Genomic DNA, 25,539 nt, shown 5'->3' with positions numbered 1-25,539 from the left:
ACCTAGAAGAACTGTAAGAAGTGGGCAGGCAGAGATTCAGTTCCCCCAAAACTGCTTTTGATCCACATAATGTGGGCAGGTGCTGCGAGAGTCAAAAATAAGGAACTATAATTTCATTATTGCCCAACTAGTTATGTGAACCAGCCCTCCAAAGATCAATGCCAAGGAAGATAATCTGTACCTTACTTTTTGATTTACTTTGAGAGATATAATGTCTGTTTTACCACTGGTGACTTACTGCAACTTCACAGCATTCTTAAAGTGATAGAAAGCCTGTCCTTGCTGTTGCTATTTTGGCACAGTGATGGATGGATGTGTTTAAAAGATGCTAGTGGGGACATGGCCAATCTCTCTGTGACACACACTCAAAGTGTTAGTTCTCAATCACACATCACAATGTAATTGATTCATCATTCCTATTAGTGTCAATCTTGCTCTCCTGGATAGAAAGAATTGAAGAAAGAAAGTCAAGGCAGAGCCAAGATTAAGGTGGTGAATATGATGTTGATAATAAACAGCTTATGTCCTGTGATGATACCTTTAATATTATTAAACAACATCTCCCTATCCCAGGTCTTTGAATTCTGTGACTTTCTCCAGTTCTTTCTCTTCTATTCTGCTGTCTTCAGCTACTGCAACATCCACTATCCAGATTTTTTTGTTTTTATCAATATTATTAGTATGAATTTAAGGATTTGTTGGGGATTCCATAATTTTCTGTCATAAAAGGGCTTTTCCCTCTTGCCATAGGATTCACTGTCATGTCCATTAATGCCCTGCTGCTGCTTTGGCCATGCCTTTCTGGTTCTTTGTAAGCAAATATGGCTTCTGTGTAGGGGCCATGGTGTTAGAATGCAGTATTGCAAGCTAACTCACTGTTTACTGCCAGGAGTTTGATTCTTACTGGCTCAAGTTGACTCAGTCTTCCCTCCTTTTGAATTGGGTAAAATGAGGACCCAGATTGTTGGGGGTAACAGGCTGACCCTGTAAACCTCTTAGCAAGGGCTGTGAACACTGTGGAGCAGTATATGAGTCTAAATGTTATTGCTATTGCTATTCTTTCTTATTATATCCAGCCTAGGATATTCACATGTTAATGGAGAAAATGGCATTAAGATTGTCAATTATGGAAAGCAGCCTATTTCTCAGGGAGATAATCTTCTGAATCATAAGAATGATTCCTTTGGTTTATGATTTGTTCCCTGCTGAGGTTTATTTTTCCCCCACAGAAGATTCTGATTCGGGGTGAAATTCAGCAGGTTCTGAGAGGTTCTGGAGAACTATAGTGGAAATTTTGAGTAGTTCAGAGAACCGGCAAATACCACCTCTGGCTGGCCCCAGAGTGGGGTGGGAATGGAGATCTTGCAGTATCCTTCCCATGCTACTCCCACCAAGCCATGCCCACAGAACCGGTAGTAAAAAAATTGGAATTTCACCAATGTTCTGACCTCATCTACCTAGGTTGGCAGTACCCATAGCTTTGAATTCTTCCCTGGTGTAAGCAACTTTATGGGAAAGCTCATAAATTCCGCTAGGGTTACAGCTTTAGTATTTACCACCTTTGAAATCTGATGCCCATGTCAGTGTTTTAATTAGACCACTTCGGTTATGCCAGCCCTCCTGGCCAGTAAAGTTCATCTCTGTCTGCTCATATGACTGACAGAGAGCATTTTATAGTTATATAATCTGAAGCCACTTGCAGCTTCTTCCCTCATTGGGTCAGGAAGAGGTGAGAAAAGATAACTGCTAAGAAAAGTAGCTTCATAAAGTCCTGTGCAGGTCCATGAGGAAATATAAGGTATCCTATCAGGGCTACAGAGGACCCCAAAAGCTCAACTAATACTGAGGAGGAACCCAAAGTCACTATGGATGGTCAACCAGAACGTTCCAGATAAAACTCCAGAGAGAGAGAATTGAAGACTGATGATGATCTGTGTTTACATTGGTTGGTTATTTATTTAAGGAATTTTGGCATAGAGGTTAAAGGCTAAAGGCCTGGGGCTAGAAATCCAGAGAGTGTGAGCCCTAGTCCCATACTAGGCATGAAGCTAGCTGGGTGTCCTTGGGCCAGTCCCTCTGAGAAGAAGTCATGACAAACTACTTATGAAAAGAAACCAGCCAGGTATGTAGGTATGCAAGTATGAATACTGTATGTACATGTAAATATAGAGAGATAGAAATAGATGGTTAAATTGACAACAACAAAAAAGAGCTATTAGCCCCAGTCTCAGGGGTGAAATCCAGCATGTTTTGACAAGTTCTAGAGAACCAGTAGTAGAAATTTTGAGTAGTTTGGAGAACCAGCAAATGCCACCGCTGGCTGGCCCCAGAGTGGGGAGGGAATAGGGATTTTGCTGCAGTATCCTTCCCCCTGCCACGCCCACCAAGCCACACTCACAGAACTGGTAGTAAAAAAAATTGAATTTCACCACTGCCCAGTCTGTCTTTTTTTCATCAATGTAAAGAACAGCAACCAGGACTCAGTGCCACAATTTATAGATTTTTGCACAAAGGGAAGAAGAAAATGTGAATTATTTAATACCTATCTTTAAAATCATTGAAGTAAAACCGTTCCTCTTAGATTTCTGTCCCCATGATAGTACCGAAGGTGCTTTTCCAAAAGGCAACTGGACATGCTTGTTCTTTTTTTCCTTTTTGCTTCTCATCCAAGAAGCTTCTTTAGAGCTAACTTAGAACTGAAGAAGCTTCGTGGATGAGAAGGGAAATGTTTTCAAGGTAAAAGAAAACAAGAAAGTCCAACTGCCTTTGGGAAAAGCACTTATGGGACAACTGAGATGATTGATGAATTTCCATAGACGTTTAGAGATCATATATTATGTATCTAACCCTGCTGGTACAAACTTAATGACTTTCAACAGGACAACACATACTTGAGAAGAAACAAAAGGCCTTCCCTCATTTGCAACTAACCATGGCAAATTCATGCCCTGGCAACCTCTTGCTTTCTACTGTCTCCCTAGCAACATCCTTATCTCCAGTTCCACTTCATTAGTGAGGTAGAGTTATGTTGTTGTGAGCAGTACCAGCATTAAATATGTTTAAATACTCCCCCGACCCTACCCTTATTTCAATGCTATGCAAGGCCATTCTGAGTTTGTATCAAATTTGGCGGGATTTATATCACCCATTCCTGGGAAGGGAAGTGAAAGGAATACACTGATTTTAACTGGAGGTAGTAGAAAGGGGATCAGAACTGGCAACAAGAAATTCTATGCTGGCATAATTGGCTGCTTTAGCAATAGCAATAGCAATAGCAGTTAGATTTATATACCACTTCAGGCTTTCAGCCCTCTCTAAGCGGTTTACAGAGTCAGCATATTGCCCCCAACAACAATCCGGGTCCTCATTTTACCCACCTCGGAAGGATGGAAGGCTGAGTCAACCCTGAGCCGGTGAGATTTGAACAGCCGAACTGCTGAACTGCAGTCAGCTGAAGTAGCCTGCAGTGCTGCATTTAACCACTGAGCCACCTCGGCTTTCTCAAGGCTACATGTGTAGCATTTGATTGAGCAATGGGGAATGACCCTGAGTTGATATTCTCCATTGAAAAGTAACTACGGACTTATATACCGCTTCACAGTGCTTTACAGCCCTCTCTAAGTGGTTTACAGAGTCAGCCTATCGCCCCCAACAATCTGGGTCCTCAGTTTACTGACCTCAGAAGGAGGGAAGGTTGAGGGAACCTTCAGCCTGTGGGACTCGAACTGCTGGCAGACCGCAGTCAGCAGAAGTAGCCTGCACTGCAGTACTACATTCTAACCACTGCGCCACCGCGGCTGCCATTTTGGAGACAACAACGCATTTTTAGCATTTTAATGTAATCTGTATAATTTGGTGTGTTTTAATTGGGCAAATGATGGGATCCTATGCATCTTCCTATTTCAAATTAGAAGGTTTGGGATCAATATGGATACATGAAATGATTCTTTCCTACTACATCTCCTTTTCTTATCAGGCTTTTCCAGACTGATAGAAAGCGGCATTCAGCACCTGGGTTATATCATACCCACAAAATGTTTTAGTGTGGACTATCACAAGTGAAAAACCATGATTGTTGGTTGTGGTAACCTGCATCTAAGCAGAGAACTGCAATTAAGATAGTTACATGGTGTATATGAATAAATGTATGGATTTTCTTGGTTAGACACTCGTATCTAAAGAAGACACATATGGGAGATTGCAGAACTATTTACACTCATATAGTGAAACATTTTCCACCTTTAAATCATGACTTTGATCTTTATTACTGAACTTTCATTGGAACAATACAAGACCAATGTAACCTACAAATCACAATGTCAATTTATGCAGAAACTTTAAACACGAAGAGAGAGATGGAAGATAAATAGATAATCCGAAGACCCCATTACTTGATTGGAGAGGGTGATTGGGTGTTTTTTTTTTTCAAATGAGTTTAACGTTTTATTTTTATTCCGTAAAATATTTTTATGTAGAATTAGAAAAATGTTAACTAGATATTTAAATCCAGATGCACAAATGTTTTGGTAACAACAGTTTGTGTCGTGCTGGCATGAGTGAAATTGGTTCTGCAAGGTTTCTAACCTATATTTATATGAGGAAGTAACTCCTATTGGATTCAGTTGAACTGGCGTTGCTAGACACACAGGTTTGCGCCTTAAGCTTTGAAAGGGCAGACCTTCGATCTGGTTAAATCTCTCAGAGATAAAGCATTGTATGCAGCATGTTTAATTTGGCCTACTGAAGTCCCAGGATGCCTTTTGGATTTGCATCTTCTTGGTTAGGAGAGAGGTGGAACTGGGATATTCCATTTGTATCCAAGAGTGGCTAACAGACCTTGTCATGGGTTTTGCCCTCTTCTGTGTCCATCAACACACAAACTGGAGCTATGAGGGGACCTACAAAATGAAGATGCTTCAAGCTGCTCCGTATGTTTTCCTTTTCACCAGCTTGGGAAGTGCACGGGATGAGAAATGGCATTGAAAGTAGTAGGGGGAAACCACACTTTCCTCCATGCCCTGATAGTTCTTCTAACCTCCCTAAAATTGGTGGCATTTTAGAAAGATTGGGAAATAACAACTGAGGATATTGTGAATTATACCCTCTTTACCAGAGGGATCCCCCTTGTGGAATACTATGGAGCCATTACCTTGGCAACTCCACAGCAGAAGTGGAGTTGCCAAGGTAATGTGTTCAGTAGAAGCTATTTTAAGGCAGTATGGTAGAAGCCATTTTAAGGCACAACAGACTGTATCTTAACAGAACCCCCTCCCCCCCAAAAAGGGTGTTAGGGATGTCTTATCCCCACAGTATTTGTTCCAGAGGATAAGTCATTTGTGTACTAAGTTTGGTTGAAATTGCTCGAGGCGTTCCAGAGTTATGCTGGAACATTCACAAACACACACGGTCATTTATGTGGATATTCCTTAAAATGCATGAAATAAGACATGGTTTTGGATCTTACCATTTGTTGATATTAGGATATTCATTGAAGGACGTTTGCACCCTATTTTGCGGCTATAGCCCCTGAACTATCACTGAAAACATTTGGAACAATTGAGAGATCCTCCTGAACAGGGATATTGGGGGCTACAAGACAGAGGGGGCTAAGAAAGTTTCCTTCTATAAATTTCCTGAAGTTCACTTAGTCAACGGCAAGCCATGTTCTCCACCAAATGTCCTTATTTTCAACCTTGCTGGCTTAATTCAATGAGACGGCCAGCAAAAACTGCAAGGGTTCCAATGATGCAAACTAACATGAAGATGCCGAGGAGAAGATGGTCAACCACCATTGCAACAAACTTCCATTCTTCTGCAGCCTGATGGTTAAAAAAAGAAATGTAAGAAAAAGTAATCAGAATGTTCATAAAACCGGGAGCTATAGGTAAGCAGATTTTCTCTTCAAAAATTTTTGATTGACCAAAGATATGATGGGCAACGGAAGTCAGTATCTATAATGACCATGACATATGGAAGCCTGTGACTCAGAATGTAAGAAAAACAACAGGGTTTGAATTAATAAGTGAAATAATAATAAAAATAAATAAATATGAGAAATTGAAAGTAATGATAGAATAAAATGAACATGAGCTAAATACAAAAGTAAGTAATCCATACAAAAGAAATACATTTCTTCCTCATTATCATTAAATAAATTTAAAATATTTTGGGTTTTATGGTTAATTTCTTAACAAAGATATAATGAGTACCAACTGTACAGATTCCATAATTCTTTTGACTATATGGAACTGATATATTTATGTATCAGCTATTTTTTTCCTTTTTTATTTGCTTGTTCACTCTTAAAGATATTTAATAAAAGGAAAATGTGTTGAGGTGATTTGGTAAATAGAGACAATGAGCACAAAAATAAAATAAAGCAAGATTTGGTTGATATTGCAAAGTGAATTGCAAACACACAATTCATCCTACAGATAGAAACATAAATGATTTGGGAAGGGCCAGATAAGAGCTCTATTTATCCCAGAACATATTACTTGCTTTTACAACAAGCTGTGTGATTTGCTTCCAAATCTATTTACTGTATTGAACAATTATTACATTTTTGGCCAGAGGAGGGAGCCAAATACTATGCAGTAACATTTGACTAGGTGGCTACTGAGACACTGAGCTGGAAAGAAAAGACAAAAGTTTCTTGTAACAACAACTTTGTAACCTTTTGGTTATTTGGGGAATAATAAACCTTGTCACCTGTCTGGCACCTTGCCCCGCTGAATTATGAAGTCTTTTAAACCTAAATGGAAATATAGGATGGTGCATAGAAAACATCACAATCAAGTCCCCTTTTTATTTCTAAGGTATCTCTAGATTCTAGATTAGATCTCATAAGACTTTTCTGAAAGAATAAAAAGAATGGGTGGGTGAAATGGGTGGGTGGGCTTCAAAAATTTCAGCAACGGGGTTTTTGCCCGGTTGCTGGGTGGGCATGGCCTAGTCGGTCTCCTGCACCACAGTGGAGGGTGTGTGTGTGTTTTCACCTTCCCCAGGCTCTGGAGGCTTTCAAGCCTCTGAGAGGGTGAAAACTGCTTCCCCAGGGCTTCGGAGGTTCTCCAGAGACCAGATAGGGGCCTGTTTCCGGGAACTTCTGGGAGGCCCATTTTCCTCCTCCCTGAGCCTCCATGTGGGCCCTGCACTTACCTCCCATCCAAAATGGGCCACATGGCGACTCCTGGGAGGGACGGAGTGGAAGAGGAGGGGCCAGCCAAGGGTGGGATTTGGAGGTTCTCCAAACTGGCCATAACATTAGCTATGGGTTCTCCTGAACCAGGGCGAACCCTGGATAGCAGCCTACCCCTGGGTGGAATCCAGCACTTTGTTTGGAAATATGCTCATCTCTCCATAGGCCTGGAAAATCAAATAGCTTCTTGGAGGGAAGAACTGCCCTCCTAGTAAAATGGGGGTTTTCTATCTGGCCATCCCTTTTGCTGCAGTCATTTTAAGAGAGGGCCTGTGACAGATTCTCAGAGTTCCAAATAATCCCTTGCTGGAGCCTCAGCCACACCCACACCCATGGGAGATGCTCGTGAGTTAATGGGAAGCCCCATGCCCACCCATGAGATAATGCCAGGAGACCCTCTAAAAGCCAGCAAATTGTCCAGGAAAGGGCTGGATTCTGTGCCCAAACTTTGTGGATATGCATAGACATAACTTATCTACACCCCCTCCCCAAAATTCCCCTTCAGGATCAGCCATATTATGCTAAGTGTTAGAAGAAAGAAACAAATAACATGCACAGGAAATTAAAGAGAAAGACAGAAGGAAAGACATATAATTAATTCTGGTGTACGTCAACACTATTCACTATACTGTAACTTCCATTCTTTTCTTGCAAATGATTCACCATGTCCGTACCAGGAGTGGGATTCTACCAGTTCGGGCCGGTTCAGGCAAACCAGTAGCTCCAAAGATCAGCTTTGAGCAAATTGGCCCACCCACCCCTGGGCTATACTCATCTATATTTCCTTGTTTTTTAGCCCAGCTGATAGGCGTGGCAGAGCTGATTACCGCACCTTAACTGTTTTGCCGCGCCCCAGCTGGGTGGAAGGTAAGGGTTTTAGCTTTGTTTTAATCCAGTGTGCGCGTGCAAAGTGCACGCTCAGCAAACCGGTTGTTAGACCAGTTGAATCACACTACTGGTCCGTATGCTGGTTCTAGGAATGTGCAAAACTCACTAGTTCAGGAATCCAAGTTTGTGCTCCCAGAATTTTCTGTTTTCCTTTTGAATCATGCTAACCCATGCAATTTGGCACTATCCAAAAATAAATTGTCCTAAGTAAAAGCAGATTTTTCTGGACCAGTGAGTATTACATGTTCCTAACTGAATTTAAATATTACATTCACATTTAATATATGCATAGTTCTGTATTCCTGTTCTCTATACACATTGCTTTGCTTTTTGAGGATTGCAACTTTCTTGGTCTTCCTTGTCCTCTTGATATATTCATTTTTTCTTTCTTTCTTTTTTTTAGGCACTAACATTTATAGAAGTCAATTCCACTCTTCAACATATGCTCCTTCCATCATCCTCTCAATTCCTTTTCATCCCAAATGATTTTATCTCTTTCATTTTTAAGTTCATTCACTCTGCTGGAGGCTCCTAATTTAGCCTTTTTCCCCTGCACTTCAAAAAAACAATTTAGAATGAAACTGAAGTGATGGAATGCTGAAAGGAATATTTTAATTATGTGTGTAAGATGGATAATAATATGTTGAATTTGTTAAAAGCTTCCCCCCCCCCCCTTCTATTTCCAAAACCAATCTTAATTCCGATCAAAATTGTTCTATGTTTCTTAATCTTAACCCTTTCTTGCTCTATTGGACTGTATATTTGCAACTATTTTTTCTCTATAAATTATACATACTCTTCCTCTTGATGTAGAGTAGTTCTTCTTGATATAGATCTAGTGTAACTCCACACATTTCTGTGGCACGTTGTAGCATAAGTCTTTACTGTCTGACCAAAGTAATTTCTACAACCTTGATAAATATATGAATACACTTATGCTTATATTACATATTTAAAACAGATATTTTAAAAGCACCAAAATTCTCGGATCTGTAAATAATCCAAAAAATTTTTGTTATGCTTTTACCTTGTTCCGATTCATTCATTCATCTTACGTGATGTCATATTTTTCTTCTCATTTTCGTTCACTGGGAAAGTTGCACAATGTTTTTCAAATATTGAAAAATACCTCTTTTTCCATTGTATAACATGCAACTGTCACCAGCTTATTAATTTCTTCTTTGATATACACCCATAATTTTCTAGATGACCTTCATTCATACTTTCTGATGTGTGTTTTAATCTATTTGCTTATATTATGTGTACTTATCAACGTCACTGCACAAGATTTGAACTCTGTCATTCAGGTGTTTTATATTCATAAATATAAAAGATCTTTTTAATTTTTTTTTCTTTATTTTCTTCATATTCTTACTATATAGTTCTTATCAAGCTGCAATTTTCCATATGCCACAGTTACGGACTCATCAATACAGGCAGTCCTCGACTTACAACACTTCATTTAGTGACTTTTCAAAGTGAAAACAGCACTGAAAAAAGTGACTTGTGACCTGTTTTGACACATACAACCATTGTGGCATCCCAATGGTCACCTGATCAAAATTCAAATGCTTGGCAAGTGACTCATATTTATGACAATTGCAGTGTCCCAGGATCATGTCATCGCCTTTTGCAATATTTTGACAATGGGGAAACCCGATTCACTTAACAATCGTGTTAGTAACTTAACAACTGCAGAGATTCACTTAACAACTGTGGCAAGAACAGTTGTAAAATGAAGCAAAACTCACAACAAATATTTCACTTAGTAACAGAAATTTTTAGGCTCAATTGTGGTTGTAAGATGAGGACTACCTGTATTTACCTACATCAGCCATCAGGAATGAAATTCACATGAGAAGGCTCAAAACCAGTATTGTCTACTTTGTGGTTTAGAATATTTCTAGAGAGGTCTGTCTGTCTGTGTCTCTTTCTCTCTGATACATACACCAGAGGTGGGTTGCTACCAGTTTGCACCGGTTTGGGCGAACTGGTAGTGGAAATTGTGACTGAGTTGCCAAACCAGTAAGGACAGGAGGCTCACCACGCCCGCAAAACAGGTCCCCCGTCACCACGGTATGTTTTTTTTTTTTGGCATTTTTAACGTTCTGTGCATGCACAAAACTATTTACAGGTAACTGTGCATGTGTGCAGAGTGCACAAATCGTGCGCACATTGAACTGGCAGTAATGCCCCCCCCACACACACACATGTAATGATTTCAAAGGATTTACAATGGATTATTAATTCTTACATTATTGGATTCTTGATCTGATTTCATTGACTCGGCAATATATTTGATGCCTTCAATTGCACTTTTAACATCTGGATTTTTAGTAAGCGATGTCTGGAAGTTCACAGCCGTGGGTCCCTGTTTCCCTGAGATTTCAGAGATATCAATGTCCTCCGTGAAAATCCTGTTCTCCTGCTTATTTTTGGATGGACGCTTCATTGTTGAGAAAAACATAACGTTTGGAATTGTTTCAATAAATATCTGGAAGAAATAGATACTGATTAGAGAATTAAAATAAAACTGTCATATGCAACTTCTCTTAATCTCAAAAGAAAATAGATTGCAGTGCTATCTGACACTGGAATGCTAAATGGAATTCAAGGAAGCAACTAGAAGTATATCAGAATAATTGCTTACTTGTTTAATGATTATTAAATGTTCATCTATGGCTTAGGATGGGAAGTTAGAATTACATGGACTTTTGTCAATTACAGAGCAAATACTGGTTTTAGTATAGTTATTGGCATATTGAATGGGGCTGGCCATGAATTCTCAGTTGCTAAAAATGAAATCAGCTGTCTTCCCTGTAAACTTCTTTTTTAAAAAAATATATACTGTGTGTGTGTGTGTGTGTGTGCGCGCACACACACAGAGTATATATATGTTTAAAATTAATTAAAATGGAAAAAGAGAAATGCAAGTAGTATTAATAAAATAATACAACACTAAAGCCAGCCGAACTCAACATAAGATGAAATAGACAAGAAAAAAAAAAGAAGGGGTTATTTGACTTATATACAAAATAACTTGAAGTTAAAATAAAAAATAAATTTAATTTTAATTTAATTGCTTGAAAATTTTCTTCATTGACCTTTCAGTTCAAACACTGACTTAAGATTAACATTTAAGATTTAGTTTATTTGTATGCTGCCCTTCTCCGGGAGGGACTCAGGGCGGCGAACAACTCAAAAGGGGAAAAGGGGATACAAACACAATACACGTAATTAAAATACACAAGAGTCATACAGCCATACAAGTCGAGAGGGGAGGGGAACTCATCAACCCCAGGCCTGCCGGCACAGCCAGGTTTTGACGGCTTTCCGGAAGGCCTGGAGAGAGGTGAGGGTCCGAATCTTCGCGGGGAGTTCATTCCAAAGGGCCAGAGCTGCTACAGAGAAGGCCCTCCCCCGGGTGGTAGCCAGATGGCATTGGCTAGTAGACGGAACCCGGAGGAGGCCAACCCTGTGCGATCTAACGGGTCTATGGGAGGTAATTGGCAGCAGGCGGTCTCTCAAGTACCCAGGTCCAATACCATGACTTAACAACAAGCCATTGCTACAAGAACATTATAGAGTTAGATGCTTCTAAGAAGTAGCATCCTTCTGCTTTTGCTTCTCTGGGGCAAGTGGAACTAGGATGTATATATTGCCTATGATAAAAAGAGATGATATAGAGCTATCTTGTCTAGGATCCATTGAGAGCTTATTTTATTGATCTCTTCTTAAAGATGTCCATCACCTCATTTGTCTCACTAAGGTTGATTATTTGGGTTATGTACTGAATGGAGATATACTTCCTTTTATTTATCCCAATCTCTTGTCCTAAGTTTGAAAAATGTAGGTCATCTTACCTTCCTCACCCATTGTGGCATAGTGTGGGTACTGGGCGAGCGATGGTGGGTATTGATCACTATGACAGTGATGATGATAGAAGTTATGACAAACACCATGGTGAACAACATGTATTTGCCAATCAAGGGAACAGCACTGGAAGTTGAAGGAATCAGCTCCACAATGACGAGAAGAAACACAGTCAAAGAAAGCAGGACAGAGATGCTCAGAGTCATCTTCTCCCCTGTGATAAATTAGGGAGAAATAGTAAATTGAAGGGACTAACAAACGAAATAGAAGGAGGGAGTGTAATGGGTGCTTCGTGAGAAGTCAGGTAAGAATTATTGCATTAAATTTGGGTAGCCACTACAATGTGAGTTATTCAACCCTACTACAATGTATTCTAAAGTCATCCAACCATTTTTGCAAATGTAAAAGTAATGAAAATAAGTATTATGTTGCCTCCACAATGGTTGGATAATGCTCTAAGAAGTCATAGGTCATTAGTGGGGAAGCTGTCCAGGATCTGGGAAACATAGGTTCAAGTTCCCACTCAATCAGAAAGCTTTCTGGGTGGCTTTGCACTGGTGTCCTTTTGTTATCCGAAAACAGGGGGTGGAACATACATACATATATACATACATACACACACACACACACCTATAGGTTCCATACATTTGTTTGTGTGTGTGTACATATACATATACTTATTTATGTATGTGTACACCAGAGGTGGGTTTCAAATTTTTTTAGAACCTATTCTGTAGGTGTGGCCTATTTTGTGGATGTGGCTTGGCAGTCATGTGACCGGTGGGAGTGGCCAACTTGTAAAATGTGGTGAAACTCATTAAACAACGCTCTTGCTTAGAGCTCAATTTTGGGCTCAATTGTGATCATAAGTTCTTTCTGTTCCTTCCTTCCTTCCTTCCTTCCTTCTTTCTTTCTTGTGTCTTTCTCTCCCTTTTTTCTTTTTTCTTTCTTTCCTTCTTTTTCCTTCCTTCCTTCCTTCCTTCCTTCCATTCTTTCTCTCTTACTTTTTCTCTTTCTTTCTCTCTCTCTCTTGTCCCCTCTCTCTCTCACACACACACAGTTGGCGAAAATTTCTGTTTTGCAGCTCTCGGAGGAAGGAGGCAGGGAAGCGAGCCCCAGGCCTCATCTCTGGCTCCTTCCTCGAGAGCTGGCTTCAGGGATGGCCACTGCACCCTTCACTCACCTTCTACCCGGAGGCTCTGCTGGCGGTCGCCTCCTGAGAGAAGCGCAAATGGCCGTGAGCCTCCTGAGGATGAGGGGGCAGTGGCGCCTGCTATTGTTGCTGCTCCCGATAATGCAGGCTTCTCGCATTAAGTTGTCGATTCCAGCAGCTGCATTTTTGCCTTGAAACTTACTGTCCCGGCAACCCGAAGGGGACATTCTCCCAGCGGCAACTCTCTCAGGCAACTTTCTTTCTTGCCACACAAGAACCTCCTGCTCTAGCCTCCCCTGCCCTTACTACATTAAGATCCCTGCACTTCCCATTCCCGCTAGAAGCACGCAGGCCACGCGAGCGAGCAGGTGCGCGAGGCCCCCGATGGTCCGATGGGAGCCAGGAGGAGCCAAACTGCACCCAGCTGTCCTTGCTCCCTCCCAGCTAAGGGTGGGAGTGCTTGAGATGCCGCTGAGAAAATGTCCCCTTTGAGTTGCTGGGACAGCAAATTTCAAGGCAAAACGCAGCTGCTGGAATCCTCGTTTCCAATTGGGGGGGGGGAATCCATCTTTTTCCTCCCTCTCCATGGACCCCCCCCCCCCGTGGAACTCGTTTCCTGTTCCATCTTCTGCTGTTTGAACACACCACGCGGGGCGCACTGCATTGTCTTTCACAGCTGCCTAGTTTCCAATGAAGGGGGTGGGGAATCCATGCAATTTCCTCCCTCTGCATGGATTCCCCACCCTCACTCTGCGTGTCTGCCAGCCAAAACCTCCCAGAAGGCTTCTGCTGGCTGGCGAGTGGGGAGGGGCAGGCCAGGGGAGGGACCGTTCTGGTACCGGGCCCCCGGAAGCCCTGGTACGGGAAGGCATGCTAAATTCTTTCAACCAGTACGTGCCTACCAGCTAAAACCCACATCTGATGTACAAACACACACACACACACACACACACACACACACAAAACTTAATTAGGTAATTTTGATATAATGGGGGATTAAGTCCTAGATACAGAGATCAGTTCTTGCTGCCTGCTTTAATCAACATGACCAATACCATTTGGGGACCCATAATTCAGGACATCCACCTATTCCTGAGATCTATGCAGAGGATTGACTGAGAAGCCCACATCCTTAAGAGAAGCAAGCCACTCCAAAATCCGGCCACCAGATCTGCACAAATAAGGCATGAAAATTATGTTCTGCCATTTTCCCTCTTTCCCCTGTTGCCCCTTCCTGATTTTGCAGCATGTTTCCTAGGATCCTATATGCCTTTTAGCTGCAAAGGCGAAGCAATTAAGCTTAGCAAATTCCCAAAACGCTTCCCAACATTATTCTGAGTGGATTTTTGTTTTCAAAAGGCAATGAAGATGCATGCACAGACATATATGCCAAAATGGCTTTGCTGATGTACCCAGGCAAACTCTTTAGCTTTAAAACTTTTAAAGCCCACCTTGAAAGCAGAATAACTCAGGGTTGCTTCTACCGGAGAGATGCAATCTGATACACAACTACACATACCTGAGTCTGTAGGGAGGTAAAATACTAATCCAGTCAAGAATGAGAAGAGAAGGCAAGGAATGATGACGTTGACAATGAAGTAGAGAGGCAAACGCAACAATATAAAGTGATATGTGATATCAAGATACAGCGTATCGGGGCAACAAGTATAGTTCACCCAGTGCTTCCAACCTCCGTTAGATTTTATTGTCCATTCTCCACTCTGCATGTAGTTACTCAAGTCCGGAAAGGCACTTTCCTGAAAAGGGAAATGCTTCCTTCTAATGAATGAAATAACTACCATATTTTTCAGAGTATAAGACACACCAGAGTATAAGACGCACCAAGATTTTGAAGAGGTAAATTGAAAAAAAAAAAGTTTGTGCACTCTGCAGACCTCCCAAAAACAGCCCATTTTTGTCAAAAAAAGGGCATACATAGCCTTTCGAAGGCCTGCAGAGTACTCCTGGGGGCTGAGGGGGCAAAAAACGGCTCATTTTTCGCTCATTTCTGCCCTCCCCAGCCCCCAGGAGCACTCTGCAAGCTCCTAAAGGCTATGCACGGCCATTTTTGTAAAGGGGGTGGGGTTTCAGGAGGCCAAAAATGCTGTATTCAGTGTATAAGACGCACCTAGATATTCAGCCTCTTTTTTGAGGGAAAAAGGTGCGTCTTATACTCCGAAAAATACAGTAAGTCTTGTGATTCCATATTATTCCATACTAAATATTCCATACTAAATATTGCAAATTGATATTTAATGCTTAGCTTGGGTTTAATCTCACTTGGAAGAATTTCATGGCAGGATTAGGACATTTTGTCATACAGGGAGTCCTCAAGTTACGACTAGTCACTTAGCAGCTGTAAGAAGTTATGATAAACCTTTTATGATGGTTTTTTTTTTGAAAATTGGCCCATAGCAAACCACTGATTTACTTAACAACCACAGTGTTCGCTTAATGACCAATGCAAAAATGGTTGAAAAATTAAGTCAGTCATATGGGTGACCTGGTTTACCACTGACTTATGATCATGGTGGGAAACTGCATTATGGTCATAAGTTGGGAACTATTTATATTTATATCTGGGTACAAATCAATCATGCTGGGAATGATCTGAAGAAAAAGGAGAAGGGGCCACTCTACTAGATGCTGGCTGGATACTGGGATGACCATGGCGGATCTGAAGGACACAGTGCGAGACAGAAGGGCATGGAGATGCATGGAGATGCTGATCCATAAAGTGGCTGAGGGTCGGACATAATTGAATGGCTGATGAAGATAACAATATACAAATGGATAGGTTAACCATATACAGAGGCCCCTAACTTTAAAAACTGGAGCAAATAGAAATGGAATTTATCATTCCTTACTTAACTCTCAAAACAGCCAGCCAGGTGTAAACAGATTTTAAAATGAGTTCCTCTGGGAGAGAATTTGGTGTTGGTGGTTTCAGCAAGTCATGATGGAATTAAATCAAGAATATGCAAAGCTTAACTTGTTCTTCCCCAAACCCAAATGGAACTCAATCCAAATTTTATTTTAAAAGTCTTCTGATGGGTTGGGTTTGCATATGCTTTAAAAAAAAAAATGCGTAAGTTAGTTAAGTGAGGTTTTTATGCCAGGCAATCCTAGAAAAGGGAAGTTAGCTTTCTTCAAAGAAATCAGGTGCCACGCTTTTGAAGACTAAATAGTCCTTGCCAATCTTTTACATCTCTTAAAAAAAATAGCATGGCATGGGTCTCTGTAGGGTTCTTTTTAAAATCTGAAAAAAATCTGCCAGATCACAAAACTACAGGAGAATGAAGTTTAGGGACCTTGTCCATGTGTAAGGTTAGAGAATTAGTATTTCTCAGCATTTTTCCACAATTGCCCTTTCATTGCACATATAGATTTATCTGGGAGAGGTGGCTTCCTTTTGCTTTAAGCATTTTCTAGCCATTAATAAAACATTAGAAAAGTGATCTGACAATTAAGTCCCATGATATTGTTCAAAATTTCAAACCGATAAGCTACATTTCCATTACACTTCTGTATAGTGCTAAAGAAAGGAAAGGGAGGAGAGAAGAGGGGAGGGGAAAGGAAAGGAAAGGAAAAGAAAAGAAAGGAAAGGAAAGGAAAGGAAAGGAAAGGAAAGGAAGGGAATGGAAGGAAGGAGAGGGGAGGGGAGGGAAAGGAAAGGAAAGGAAAGGAATTTTTACTCGTATTTAATAATATGAACATGACTAAAGGTACTAGCTATTTGAGAGAGCCAGTTTGGTATAGTGGTGTTAAGCATCAGATTAGAAACGGGGAGATTGTGAGTTCTAGCGTGACCCGACAAATGCACGCCCGACAAATGCGCACCGACAAAACCACGGCGACAAAACCACAACATCAAAAGCGCGCCCACAAAAGCACGATTAGGGTTAGGGTTAGGGTTATAACATTGTTTTCGCGTCCCACTATGTTGTTTGTTGATGGCACGCTTTTGTCGGCGTGCATTTGTCGGCGCGCTTTTGTGGACGCGCTTTTGACGTCGCGGTTTTGTTGCTGCGGTTTTGTCAGGTGCACATTTGTCAGTGAACCAGTTCTAGTCCCACTTTAGCTATAAAGCCATCTGGGTGACCATGGACCAGACACTCTCTTTCAGCCCTAGGAAGAAAGCTAGAGAGCAAACGAATTCTGAAAAATCTTGCCAAGAAAACTGCAGGGCCAGGAGTCAAGACTGAGTTGAAAACAGAACGAGCCAAAAACAGCTACCTAACTAAAGCCTACCGGGTAGATGGCAACCACATTGCCATCGTAAGTCCAAGTTCCCAGCTTCATGCTGCAGTTTTGCTCGTCAAAGGGGAAGTGGGTGACTATAATTTCACAGTAGCTCTTGAAGATGGCCGGTGGATTCCACGTGATATGTCCTGTATAGTTCAGAAGAACTTTGGTGAACTGGTCGATAGCAAAAATTCCATCTGCACTAAAAAGGGGGGAGAAAAGAGTCATAAGAATAGCATGCAATTTTAATACACTTTAAACTCACTGGCTCCTGCTGGGGCTCCAGGTATGAGTTATTACATCAGAGCTGCCAAGATGGGACAATAGCTAGACTTGTCAGCAAGGAGATACTGATCTCCAACACTTTCTTCCCATCTAGTGGTCATTCGGGTTTTTGCAGCCTGGTTCCAATAGCTCTACTATGCTGAAAACATTGGACAAGGGGTAGGTCGTGAGAGCTCCCTGTGCCCAAAGATGCCAAGCTAGCTGTTTCTCCACCATATTCTTGCCACTGCGGGCAGCCGTCTCTTTTTTTTGGGGGGGGGGGAGTTGAAGCTAATTGTAATATCTGCAGGGAAGATGAGTGGGTTCCTACCTATTCGGTTCGGCCGAATAGCAACTCCGGTGGACACGTGACCATTCCGGTTCTATTCTCGGCAGCGTCATCTTTATTTTCTTTTCTGCACGTGCGCAGAACAATCTTCATTGAAAAAAAAAATGTAATTTTTATTCCTTTTTAAATGTTGTGTGCATGCGCAGACTGCTTTAAGTGCAAATGCACACGTGCACGGACCCATCATGTGCGCAAAGTTTTTCGGGTGCCGAACCAGTAGTAATGGCAGCAGGAACCCACCCCTGCTGCAGGGTATTTCCAGATGCATCAAATCAGGGAGAATGGTTCCCCCAAAGAAGCTTTTATTTTAGAGGTCTCATTCACGCAGAACCTGGGTTTACAGCTGTTTGTGTAGTCTGAATGTTTCCCTCTGTGTTCTCATTAAGGGACTATGCCTCGGAATTAAGGTGTGGGTCAACAGGGTTCCACCACAATACCGCGAAGCCCTTATCCGCGGAGACATAAGCGCGAGTGCTAATCCGCGCCGTCCGAATCGCTAAAGCAAATGCGACCTTACTGCACTGACATAAGGGCGGAGGGCAAATCCGCGCCTTCCAAAGCACTCAGCCTAACCTAACTCTAACTCTAAACCTAACCCTAAACCTAACCCTAAACCAACCCTAAACCTAACCCTAAACCTAACCCTAAACCTAACCCTAAACCTAATCCTAACCCTTACCTTAATTTAAATCGGCTTTCTGCTGCCGCGCTGTTTTAAAGCGCCCTTCTGTCGCCGCGCTGTTGTCGCGGCGGTGATGACGTGCGGTGATGACGTCGCAGCTTTAGTGACGTGGTTTTATCACCGCTATTTTGACGAGCGCGGTTTTGTCGTGCCACGGGTCAACAGCCCTACTTACTTGTTATACAAAACTAAATCTGGACGCCAGATATCCTCCGAGGGAATGCGGATTTGCTTCACACCACCATACTCTGATGGATTCCATTTCAAATTTACATCTTTCCATTGCTACGAGGAGTGGGGAGAGAATTTCAGAGAATTTATAAAGTCTTATTATAAGTTTAACAAAGAACAATTGTTTTATTCATTAAACATAGGTTATAGAATGAACAAAAGCAATATGGCTATGTCTGGTTCAACAATTTGTATCTCCTTATGTCATAAAATAATTATCAGTGTATTCATACACATGTACACATATGCATAAAGGTAAAGATTCCCCTCACAAATATGTGCTAGTTGTTCCCGACTCTAGGGGGCGGTGCTCATCTCCATTTCAAAGCCGAAGAGCCAGCGCTATCCGAAGACATCTCTGTGATCATGTGGATGGCATGACTAAACACTGAAGGCGCACGGAGCGCTGTTAGCTTTCTACCAAAGGTGGTCCCTATTTTTCTACTTGCATTTTTTACATGCTTTCAAACTGCCAGTTGGCAGAAGCTGGGACAAATAATGGGAGCTCACTCCGTTATGCGGCACTAGGGATTTGAACCCCCGAACTGCCTTTTCCAGTAGATCCATTTTATGTTTGATTATATCCATTTTTATTTTAACATATTTTTTTTGTGGCGATCTCTGTAACTCTTTTTCAAGTATTTTATAGTCGTTATCTAGAGCTTTATGCGTTTGTCTTTTCTTTGAATTTCTCTTCCTTGTATAGTCTATTATCAGACCTCTAGTAACAGCCTTCATTGTATCCCAAAGATTCTGCCGACCTTTCTGATCAACAAGCTCAACATCTTAGCTACTGAGTCACCTCGTCCCATGCATATGCATACACATATACATAAATATACATATACACCTGTGTTCTTATCATTACTTATTATAAACTGATTATGTTTTAACTTACATACTTTAACATACTTAGCTACTTAATCATATTTATGTAGGGTAAGTAACTCAATGATGATGTGGTCTGTATAAAAGACCTACACTTTGTTTTCAGAAATATGACACTTAATTTGGAAAATAGGAAACTATACTTTGAAACCCTTGGCTGCATTCCAATTCTCCAAGGGCATTGTGGGAATTTTTCTTGAATTTTTCCACCCCAGCTAGATGCAGCTCATTTGCATCCTTTGGAAAGGAGTTTGTCAAATGTATTATGGGGACGGGAGGAGGGAGTAGAGCTACTTCTGGAAAGCTAACTCAGTTCTGCCTGGTGCTTAGAATAAGCTGTCTGATGGGTTTATCTCAACCAGATGCTAGAACAGTGTTTCTCAACCTTGGCAATTTGAAGATGTCCAGACTTCAATTCCCAGAATTCTGGGAGTTGAAGTCCAGACATCTTCAAGTTGCCAAGGTTGAGAAACACTATGCTAGAATATGCCCCACAACAAATAGGCATTCAGAAAAAGAAAATGCTGCAATCAGGTTTGGTTTTCTAAAATCCAATTATCAAAATGTACAGCGCCGCTGCTGTGGCAAACTTTAATCCTTTAATTGTGCCTCTCCTTAGTTGTAACCCACAAGAATATCGCAAAGGAATTCAACCCCTTGGAAAAGGGAGCTCTAATCCAAAAGCATTCCTTGAATGGGGAACAAGGCCAATCAAAACGCACCTTTGGGCATCAAACACAACATGCTGGTTTATAAATCAAGGAGTTATTACCTGTTTCAGACGCACATTGGTGCTTACTATTTGATTTACTTCATCCTTAGGAGAGGGGGGAAAAGAGAAGGTTAGCAGAGGACAACTTGTTTGCAATAATCGCTGTTGAGATTATTGGTTAAAAATCTTTGCTGTTTTTCCTTTCTTTTCTTTCTCTCCAAGTATTGAATTCCCACTGCCAAAATGCAGGCTGTAAATTGTTTGAGTTGGGAACCTGCTTCTCTTTGCTCTGAAAAGCAAGATAGTTGACAAATGGCGCTTTAGAAATTGGTTAGATTTCCTCCCCCCAATTAAAGAAAACTAAATCGATTACAGCTATAGACTGTTCCTTCTTAGCCAAAGAACCTACTGATAGTCATCATATGCAACTATAATAAAGCCTGCCATTACAATTGTATGTCGTAGTGATTATAAAACAGGTCAGTCATTTGATTTTGCAATCTTCTTCAGGTCAGTCTTATCTTTGAACAGTCCCTAAGGCAGTGATGGCTAACCTTTTCTGGAGTGGCCAAAGCGCATGTGCACGTGAGGCAAATGTGCTCACGCATGTCCGAAGCCCCAAAATGCAATGCACATGTGGCCTCCCGCAATGCCTCCATGCATGTTTGAGCAGCCCTTGCACGCCCCCACACATGCCCTGCCCCCCCATGCACATGTGGCCCCCGCACATGTGGCCCACCCCGCACATGTGCGCACTTCCCATATCCCCCCCACATCCACAGCAGAGACCTGATGACCAGCCTGTGGGAAGCACACATGCATGAAGTAGGACGATGAAGTAGGATGATGGCCCACATGCCCATAGAGCGGGCACGGCATGCCACCTGTGGCACACGGGTAATAGGTTTGCCATCACGGCCCTAAATTATCAACTGTAAGTTGAGGATTACCTGTCCTGATGAACTTTGCACATTTTTCTGAAGAAAGAAGCAAGAGTTCTCTGAATTGGGAGGGTGCATGTAGCCTCTTGCGGCAGGCAGCAATGGAGAGGTGGGAGAGAAAAAAGGCTTAAAAGGAATTTGTCATCTTCCTGGGCAGAGCCAGCTAGAAAACACTGTACTCCAGAGGTGGGTTCCTACCAGTTCGCACCTATTCGGTAGAACCGGTTCGTCAAATCTACCGAACCGGTTAGAAGAGATTCCATCAGTGGACCCGGAAAGCAGGCCACACCTACAGAAGAGGTTCCAAATTTTTTGAAACCCACCACTGGTCCTTGGATATGATTATTCTACTCTATCATGCTCATATTTATAAAACTCAGTGCCTCTGTGAAAGGTAAATATGACTTCTGCATTTGTGGTGCAATCAGAACATTGCGTGTGTTGAAGTTTTTTTAACGCAAACCAAAGATGCCTTTTAAAAAACAAGTTTACATCATATTCTTATGCATGCCAGTGCTGTGTGTGAGGTAATTTAAGGTGGTTCTGACACGTGTCATCGGCATCTTCATATCCTGTCACATGGGCAGCAAGCCACTCCCACAAAGGAGGCCACACCCATAGAGTAGGTTTGAACAATTTTTGAAACCCACCACTGCTGTACTCCAATTGGACAGCATAACTTGGACTAAGGTAACATTTTATACATGGGTTTGCAGCTAAAGATAAATTCGGAAATTCTGATTAGGGCATCATTTAGGTACCAGAATGTCATTTACATTGCTAGTTTGTTTGCTTCAAATCATTTCCACCAACAACAAAAACCCTAGATTTGTTGCATTCTATTGTCTGGATCTTATTCCAGATGCTAGAATTTATAAAAGTGAACCATACAGTCCAGATAGCTATTTGCAACAAAGACTTCAATCTGAATTCCTGCACTGAAGCAGGAAGGCCTAAACCAGCGGTCCCCAATCCCCAGTCTGTGAACCAGCACCGGTCCGTGGCATGCCAGAAACCAAGTCCCATCTGCAGGATGCAAGTAGCACATGAAATCACACCTTCTCCAGTCCATGGAAAAGCCTCTTTCCACAGAACCAGTCCAGGGGTCCCAAAAGGTTGGGGTCTCCTGGGCTAAACAACCCCTGCCAATTCTGTAATTCAAGTTATTATTGAAAGCTTCAAGGTCCTGTATTTAAAAGTGTAGCTCTGCTGTCCATGCCAGTCTTCCCAAATCTCCTGCTGAGGCCTTTTTTCATGTATGTTCCTGACTCCTGGGGATGACTTTTCTGGCAAGGGCCACATTTTCTTAGGTGGAAACTGTAAGTTGCAGTGGTGGGATTCAATTTTTTTTTACTACCGGTTCTGTGGGTGTGGCTTTGTGGGCATGGCATGGCTTTGTGGGTGTGGCTTTGTGGGGTGGCAGGGGAAGGATACTGCAACATCCTCATTTCCTTCCCACCCCATTAACCTGCTTTCCAGCTCCGTTCTCCTGTTCAGGGCAACACAAGAAGATCAGCTGGGAGGCTAGGAGGCAGCAGGGGCGGGGCCAGCCTATTTACCAGTTCTCCAAACTACTCAAAATTTCCGCTAGCGGTTCTCCAGAACCTGTCAGAACTGGCTGAATACCCCCTCTACTCTATATCACCTAGAAGTCAGGGCTGACACAAGCCATCTGTGGTGATTAAAGACGAAGACCTTGAAGGATAAAGGGAAGATCCACCACAAAGGCAATGATCAGAGAGACAAAACTTAGGACAACAAAGTAGTCTGTGAAAACAGCACGGAGAGCACATCCAAATGTTTCAGGATTCTGTAACTACAGCTGTTCTAGTAAAAATAGCTTTAGGTCTACATGGTGTCTTTTAGTCTCTCCCTAGTACCACCTGCAGCACCTGTAGTGCTTCCCTGCAGCACCACCTGCCCAAAACGATGGCCTGCCACCAGGGGTGGGTTTCTCGCCCCGTTCCAACCGGTTCGGTTGGAACGGGGCCGGCGGCGTCCTCGTGCATGCGCGCAGTGCACACATGCGTACTAGCGTCTGTGCGATGCTCCAGCTGCTCCTGGAGGATCGCGCAGGTGCTGTATGCGTCCTGCGCATGCGTGGAAGCGCAGAACTCATCAAAACCGGGTAAGAAAAGCGGGCGGGCGGGTGGGCCCTTTGGCGTTCCCGGAAGTAAGTTACTTCCGGGTTCGCCGACCAACCGGTTCGCAAACCGCCTGAAACCCACCCCTGCCTGCCACCTTGCTTGCCTGGATGCTTTCCTTTCCCCACTGGTTATTGCTTAACGATGGTAACAGGGATTGTTTTAGCTATTGTTAAGCAATGTGATCACACAATATTGCAATTTATTACTGCATCACTTAGCAACAGAAATCCTCATTTTAAGTGCCATTGTAAACTAAGAAATAAATGCACATGGAAGTTAGGATGTCGGCTTAATTATTATGGAAGGAGTTACGATGTATATGAAAAGATAAGATTTTATGGCATCGATGTTGGTCAATGGAAGAATGAATTAATTCGTTCAGTTATTTATTTATTTGCTTGCTGCCCATCTAATTATTTGATTAATTCGTTAAGCAAATCCCCCAAAAGAATGGGAATACTGATAATAACGATAGCGGCATATTAAGAGCTGTGGTGGCGCAGTGGTTAGACTGCAGTATTGCAGGCTAAATCTGCCCACAGAATGGAGTCCGATCCTGACAGGATCAAGATTAACTCAACCTTCCATTCTTCTGAGGTTGGTAAAACGATGACCCAGAGAGTGCTGTCAAGCACCACGGAACGATATATATATAACTCTAAGTGCTATTGCTATATAAGTCTAAGTACTTTTACCATACCACATTGATCAGCTGGATAAGTTGCAGTCCCACAATGACTTCCACGGCATGCGTATGATTGCTTACTGGACGCACAACTTTGTTGTAGTTATCAAATAAATCGTCAACCAGGCGGCTTTCGTGACTGGAACCATGGACTAGAATAGCTGCAAGACAATATAATAATTAAAAAAGCAACATTTGAAAACCAGTGACAAAACATTGTGAGGGTCTGAGCGGATGCCAAGTGTTTGGAGCTGCGCTGGGTGCAGTGGTGGGATTCAAATTATTTAACAACTGGTTCTCTGCCCTAATGACCAGCTGGGTAGGCAGGGCTCGGTGGTCATGTGACTGGGTGGGTGTGGCCAACTCAATGTCACTCACATCGATGGGTGCTTTGCCTTAGCTGCTATAATGTAATAAAGGTTAACCGGAGAGGCAGTTTCTGTAAGCAGGGCAATAAAGATTAGGCTAGAAACAACACCAGAATGTTTCCTTCCTGCCTTCCTTACAGGATTAGCCCTGTAAAGTGGGGAAAAACAAAATGAGGTTTCTTCCAACAATCGGTTCTCCGAACTGCTTAGAAAGTTAACAACCGGTTCTCCCGGATAGGTGAGAACTGGTTGAATCCCACCACTGGCTGGGTGTTTGGAGACTGATGGAGAAGCCAGAATAACTGCTCATTTCCTAGGCTTTCCAGGATGAGCTCTGATTCTTTCCTGGGGTTGCAGACATCACATTGAGGTGTAATCCTTCTACTGTTTAAATTTCCCAAGAATGCTTTTGGATTATAATACAGTATATGCAGAACTCGAAAACGTTTGGAAAATCAAATTGATGTTGGCTTTTTTCATTGCAATATGCTTGCTTTCAATTTAGGTTTTTAAAATACACGCATCTTTAAAAAAAGAGAGAAAAACCCAAACCAACAACAGATATCAAATGAAGTTGGAAGATGCTAAGTGAAGTCTGCTTGACAAACACTTGCATTCCAGTCCGGTCTGCATCATTGAGCCTATAGTGGAGTTTTAATGAGTGCTGATTTCTCCACTGTAGTCACACGAAGGAGTATCTACTCAGTCATTCGTTTACAAGGTTTAGAGGTCACTCAAGTCAGGGCAGTTTATTATAAAAATAGAAAAGAATAAAAGAATAACAATAGAAAGTAATTTCAGGCATTCAGACAAACAACCTCAAACACGTAGCTACACATTGTAAGCATAACCAACTGGGCTTCACCAACACCTTACTACTGAAAGGGCTAAGGGAACAATCAAGTTTTTAAAGAC

General features: G+C 42.0%; 1 protein-coding gene across 1 annotated transcript; it reads right to left on the bottom strand.

The window, feature by feature from the left end:
• Positions 1–5,687: 5,687 nt before the first annotated feature.
• On the bottom strand, positions 5,688–24,421 carry CHRNA1 (cholinergic receptor nicotinic alpha 1 subunit; the record flags this gene model as incomplete). The annotated part of the gene is made up of 8 exons (XM_032237666.1): positions 5,688–5,819; positions 10,341–10,580; positions 11,950–12,173; positions 14,632–14,869; positions 17,364–17,559; positions 18,828–18,937; positions 20,544–20,588; positions 24,272–24,421. Coding segments are annotated over 8 exons (1,335 nt in total), but the record flags the coding sequence as incomplete, so codon positions are not given.
• Between the last annotated feature and the right edge of the window lie 1,118 nt (positions 24,422–25,539).

The sequence above is a fragment of the Thamnophis elegans genome, chromosome 1, assembly GCF_009769535.1.
Source record: "Thamnophis elegans isolate rThaEle1 chromosome 1, rThaEle1.pri, whole genome shotgun sequence".
NCBI lineage: Eukaryota > Metazoa > Chordata > Lepidosauria > Squamata > Colubridae > Thamnophis > Thamnophis elegans.
Note: the sequence above shows the minus strand (reverse complement) of the source record. Positions and strands in the feature narration are given on the sequence as shown.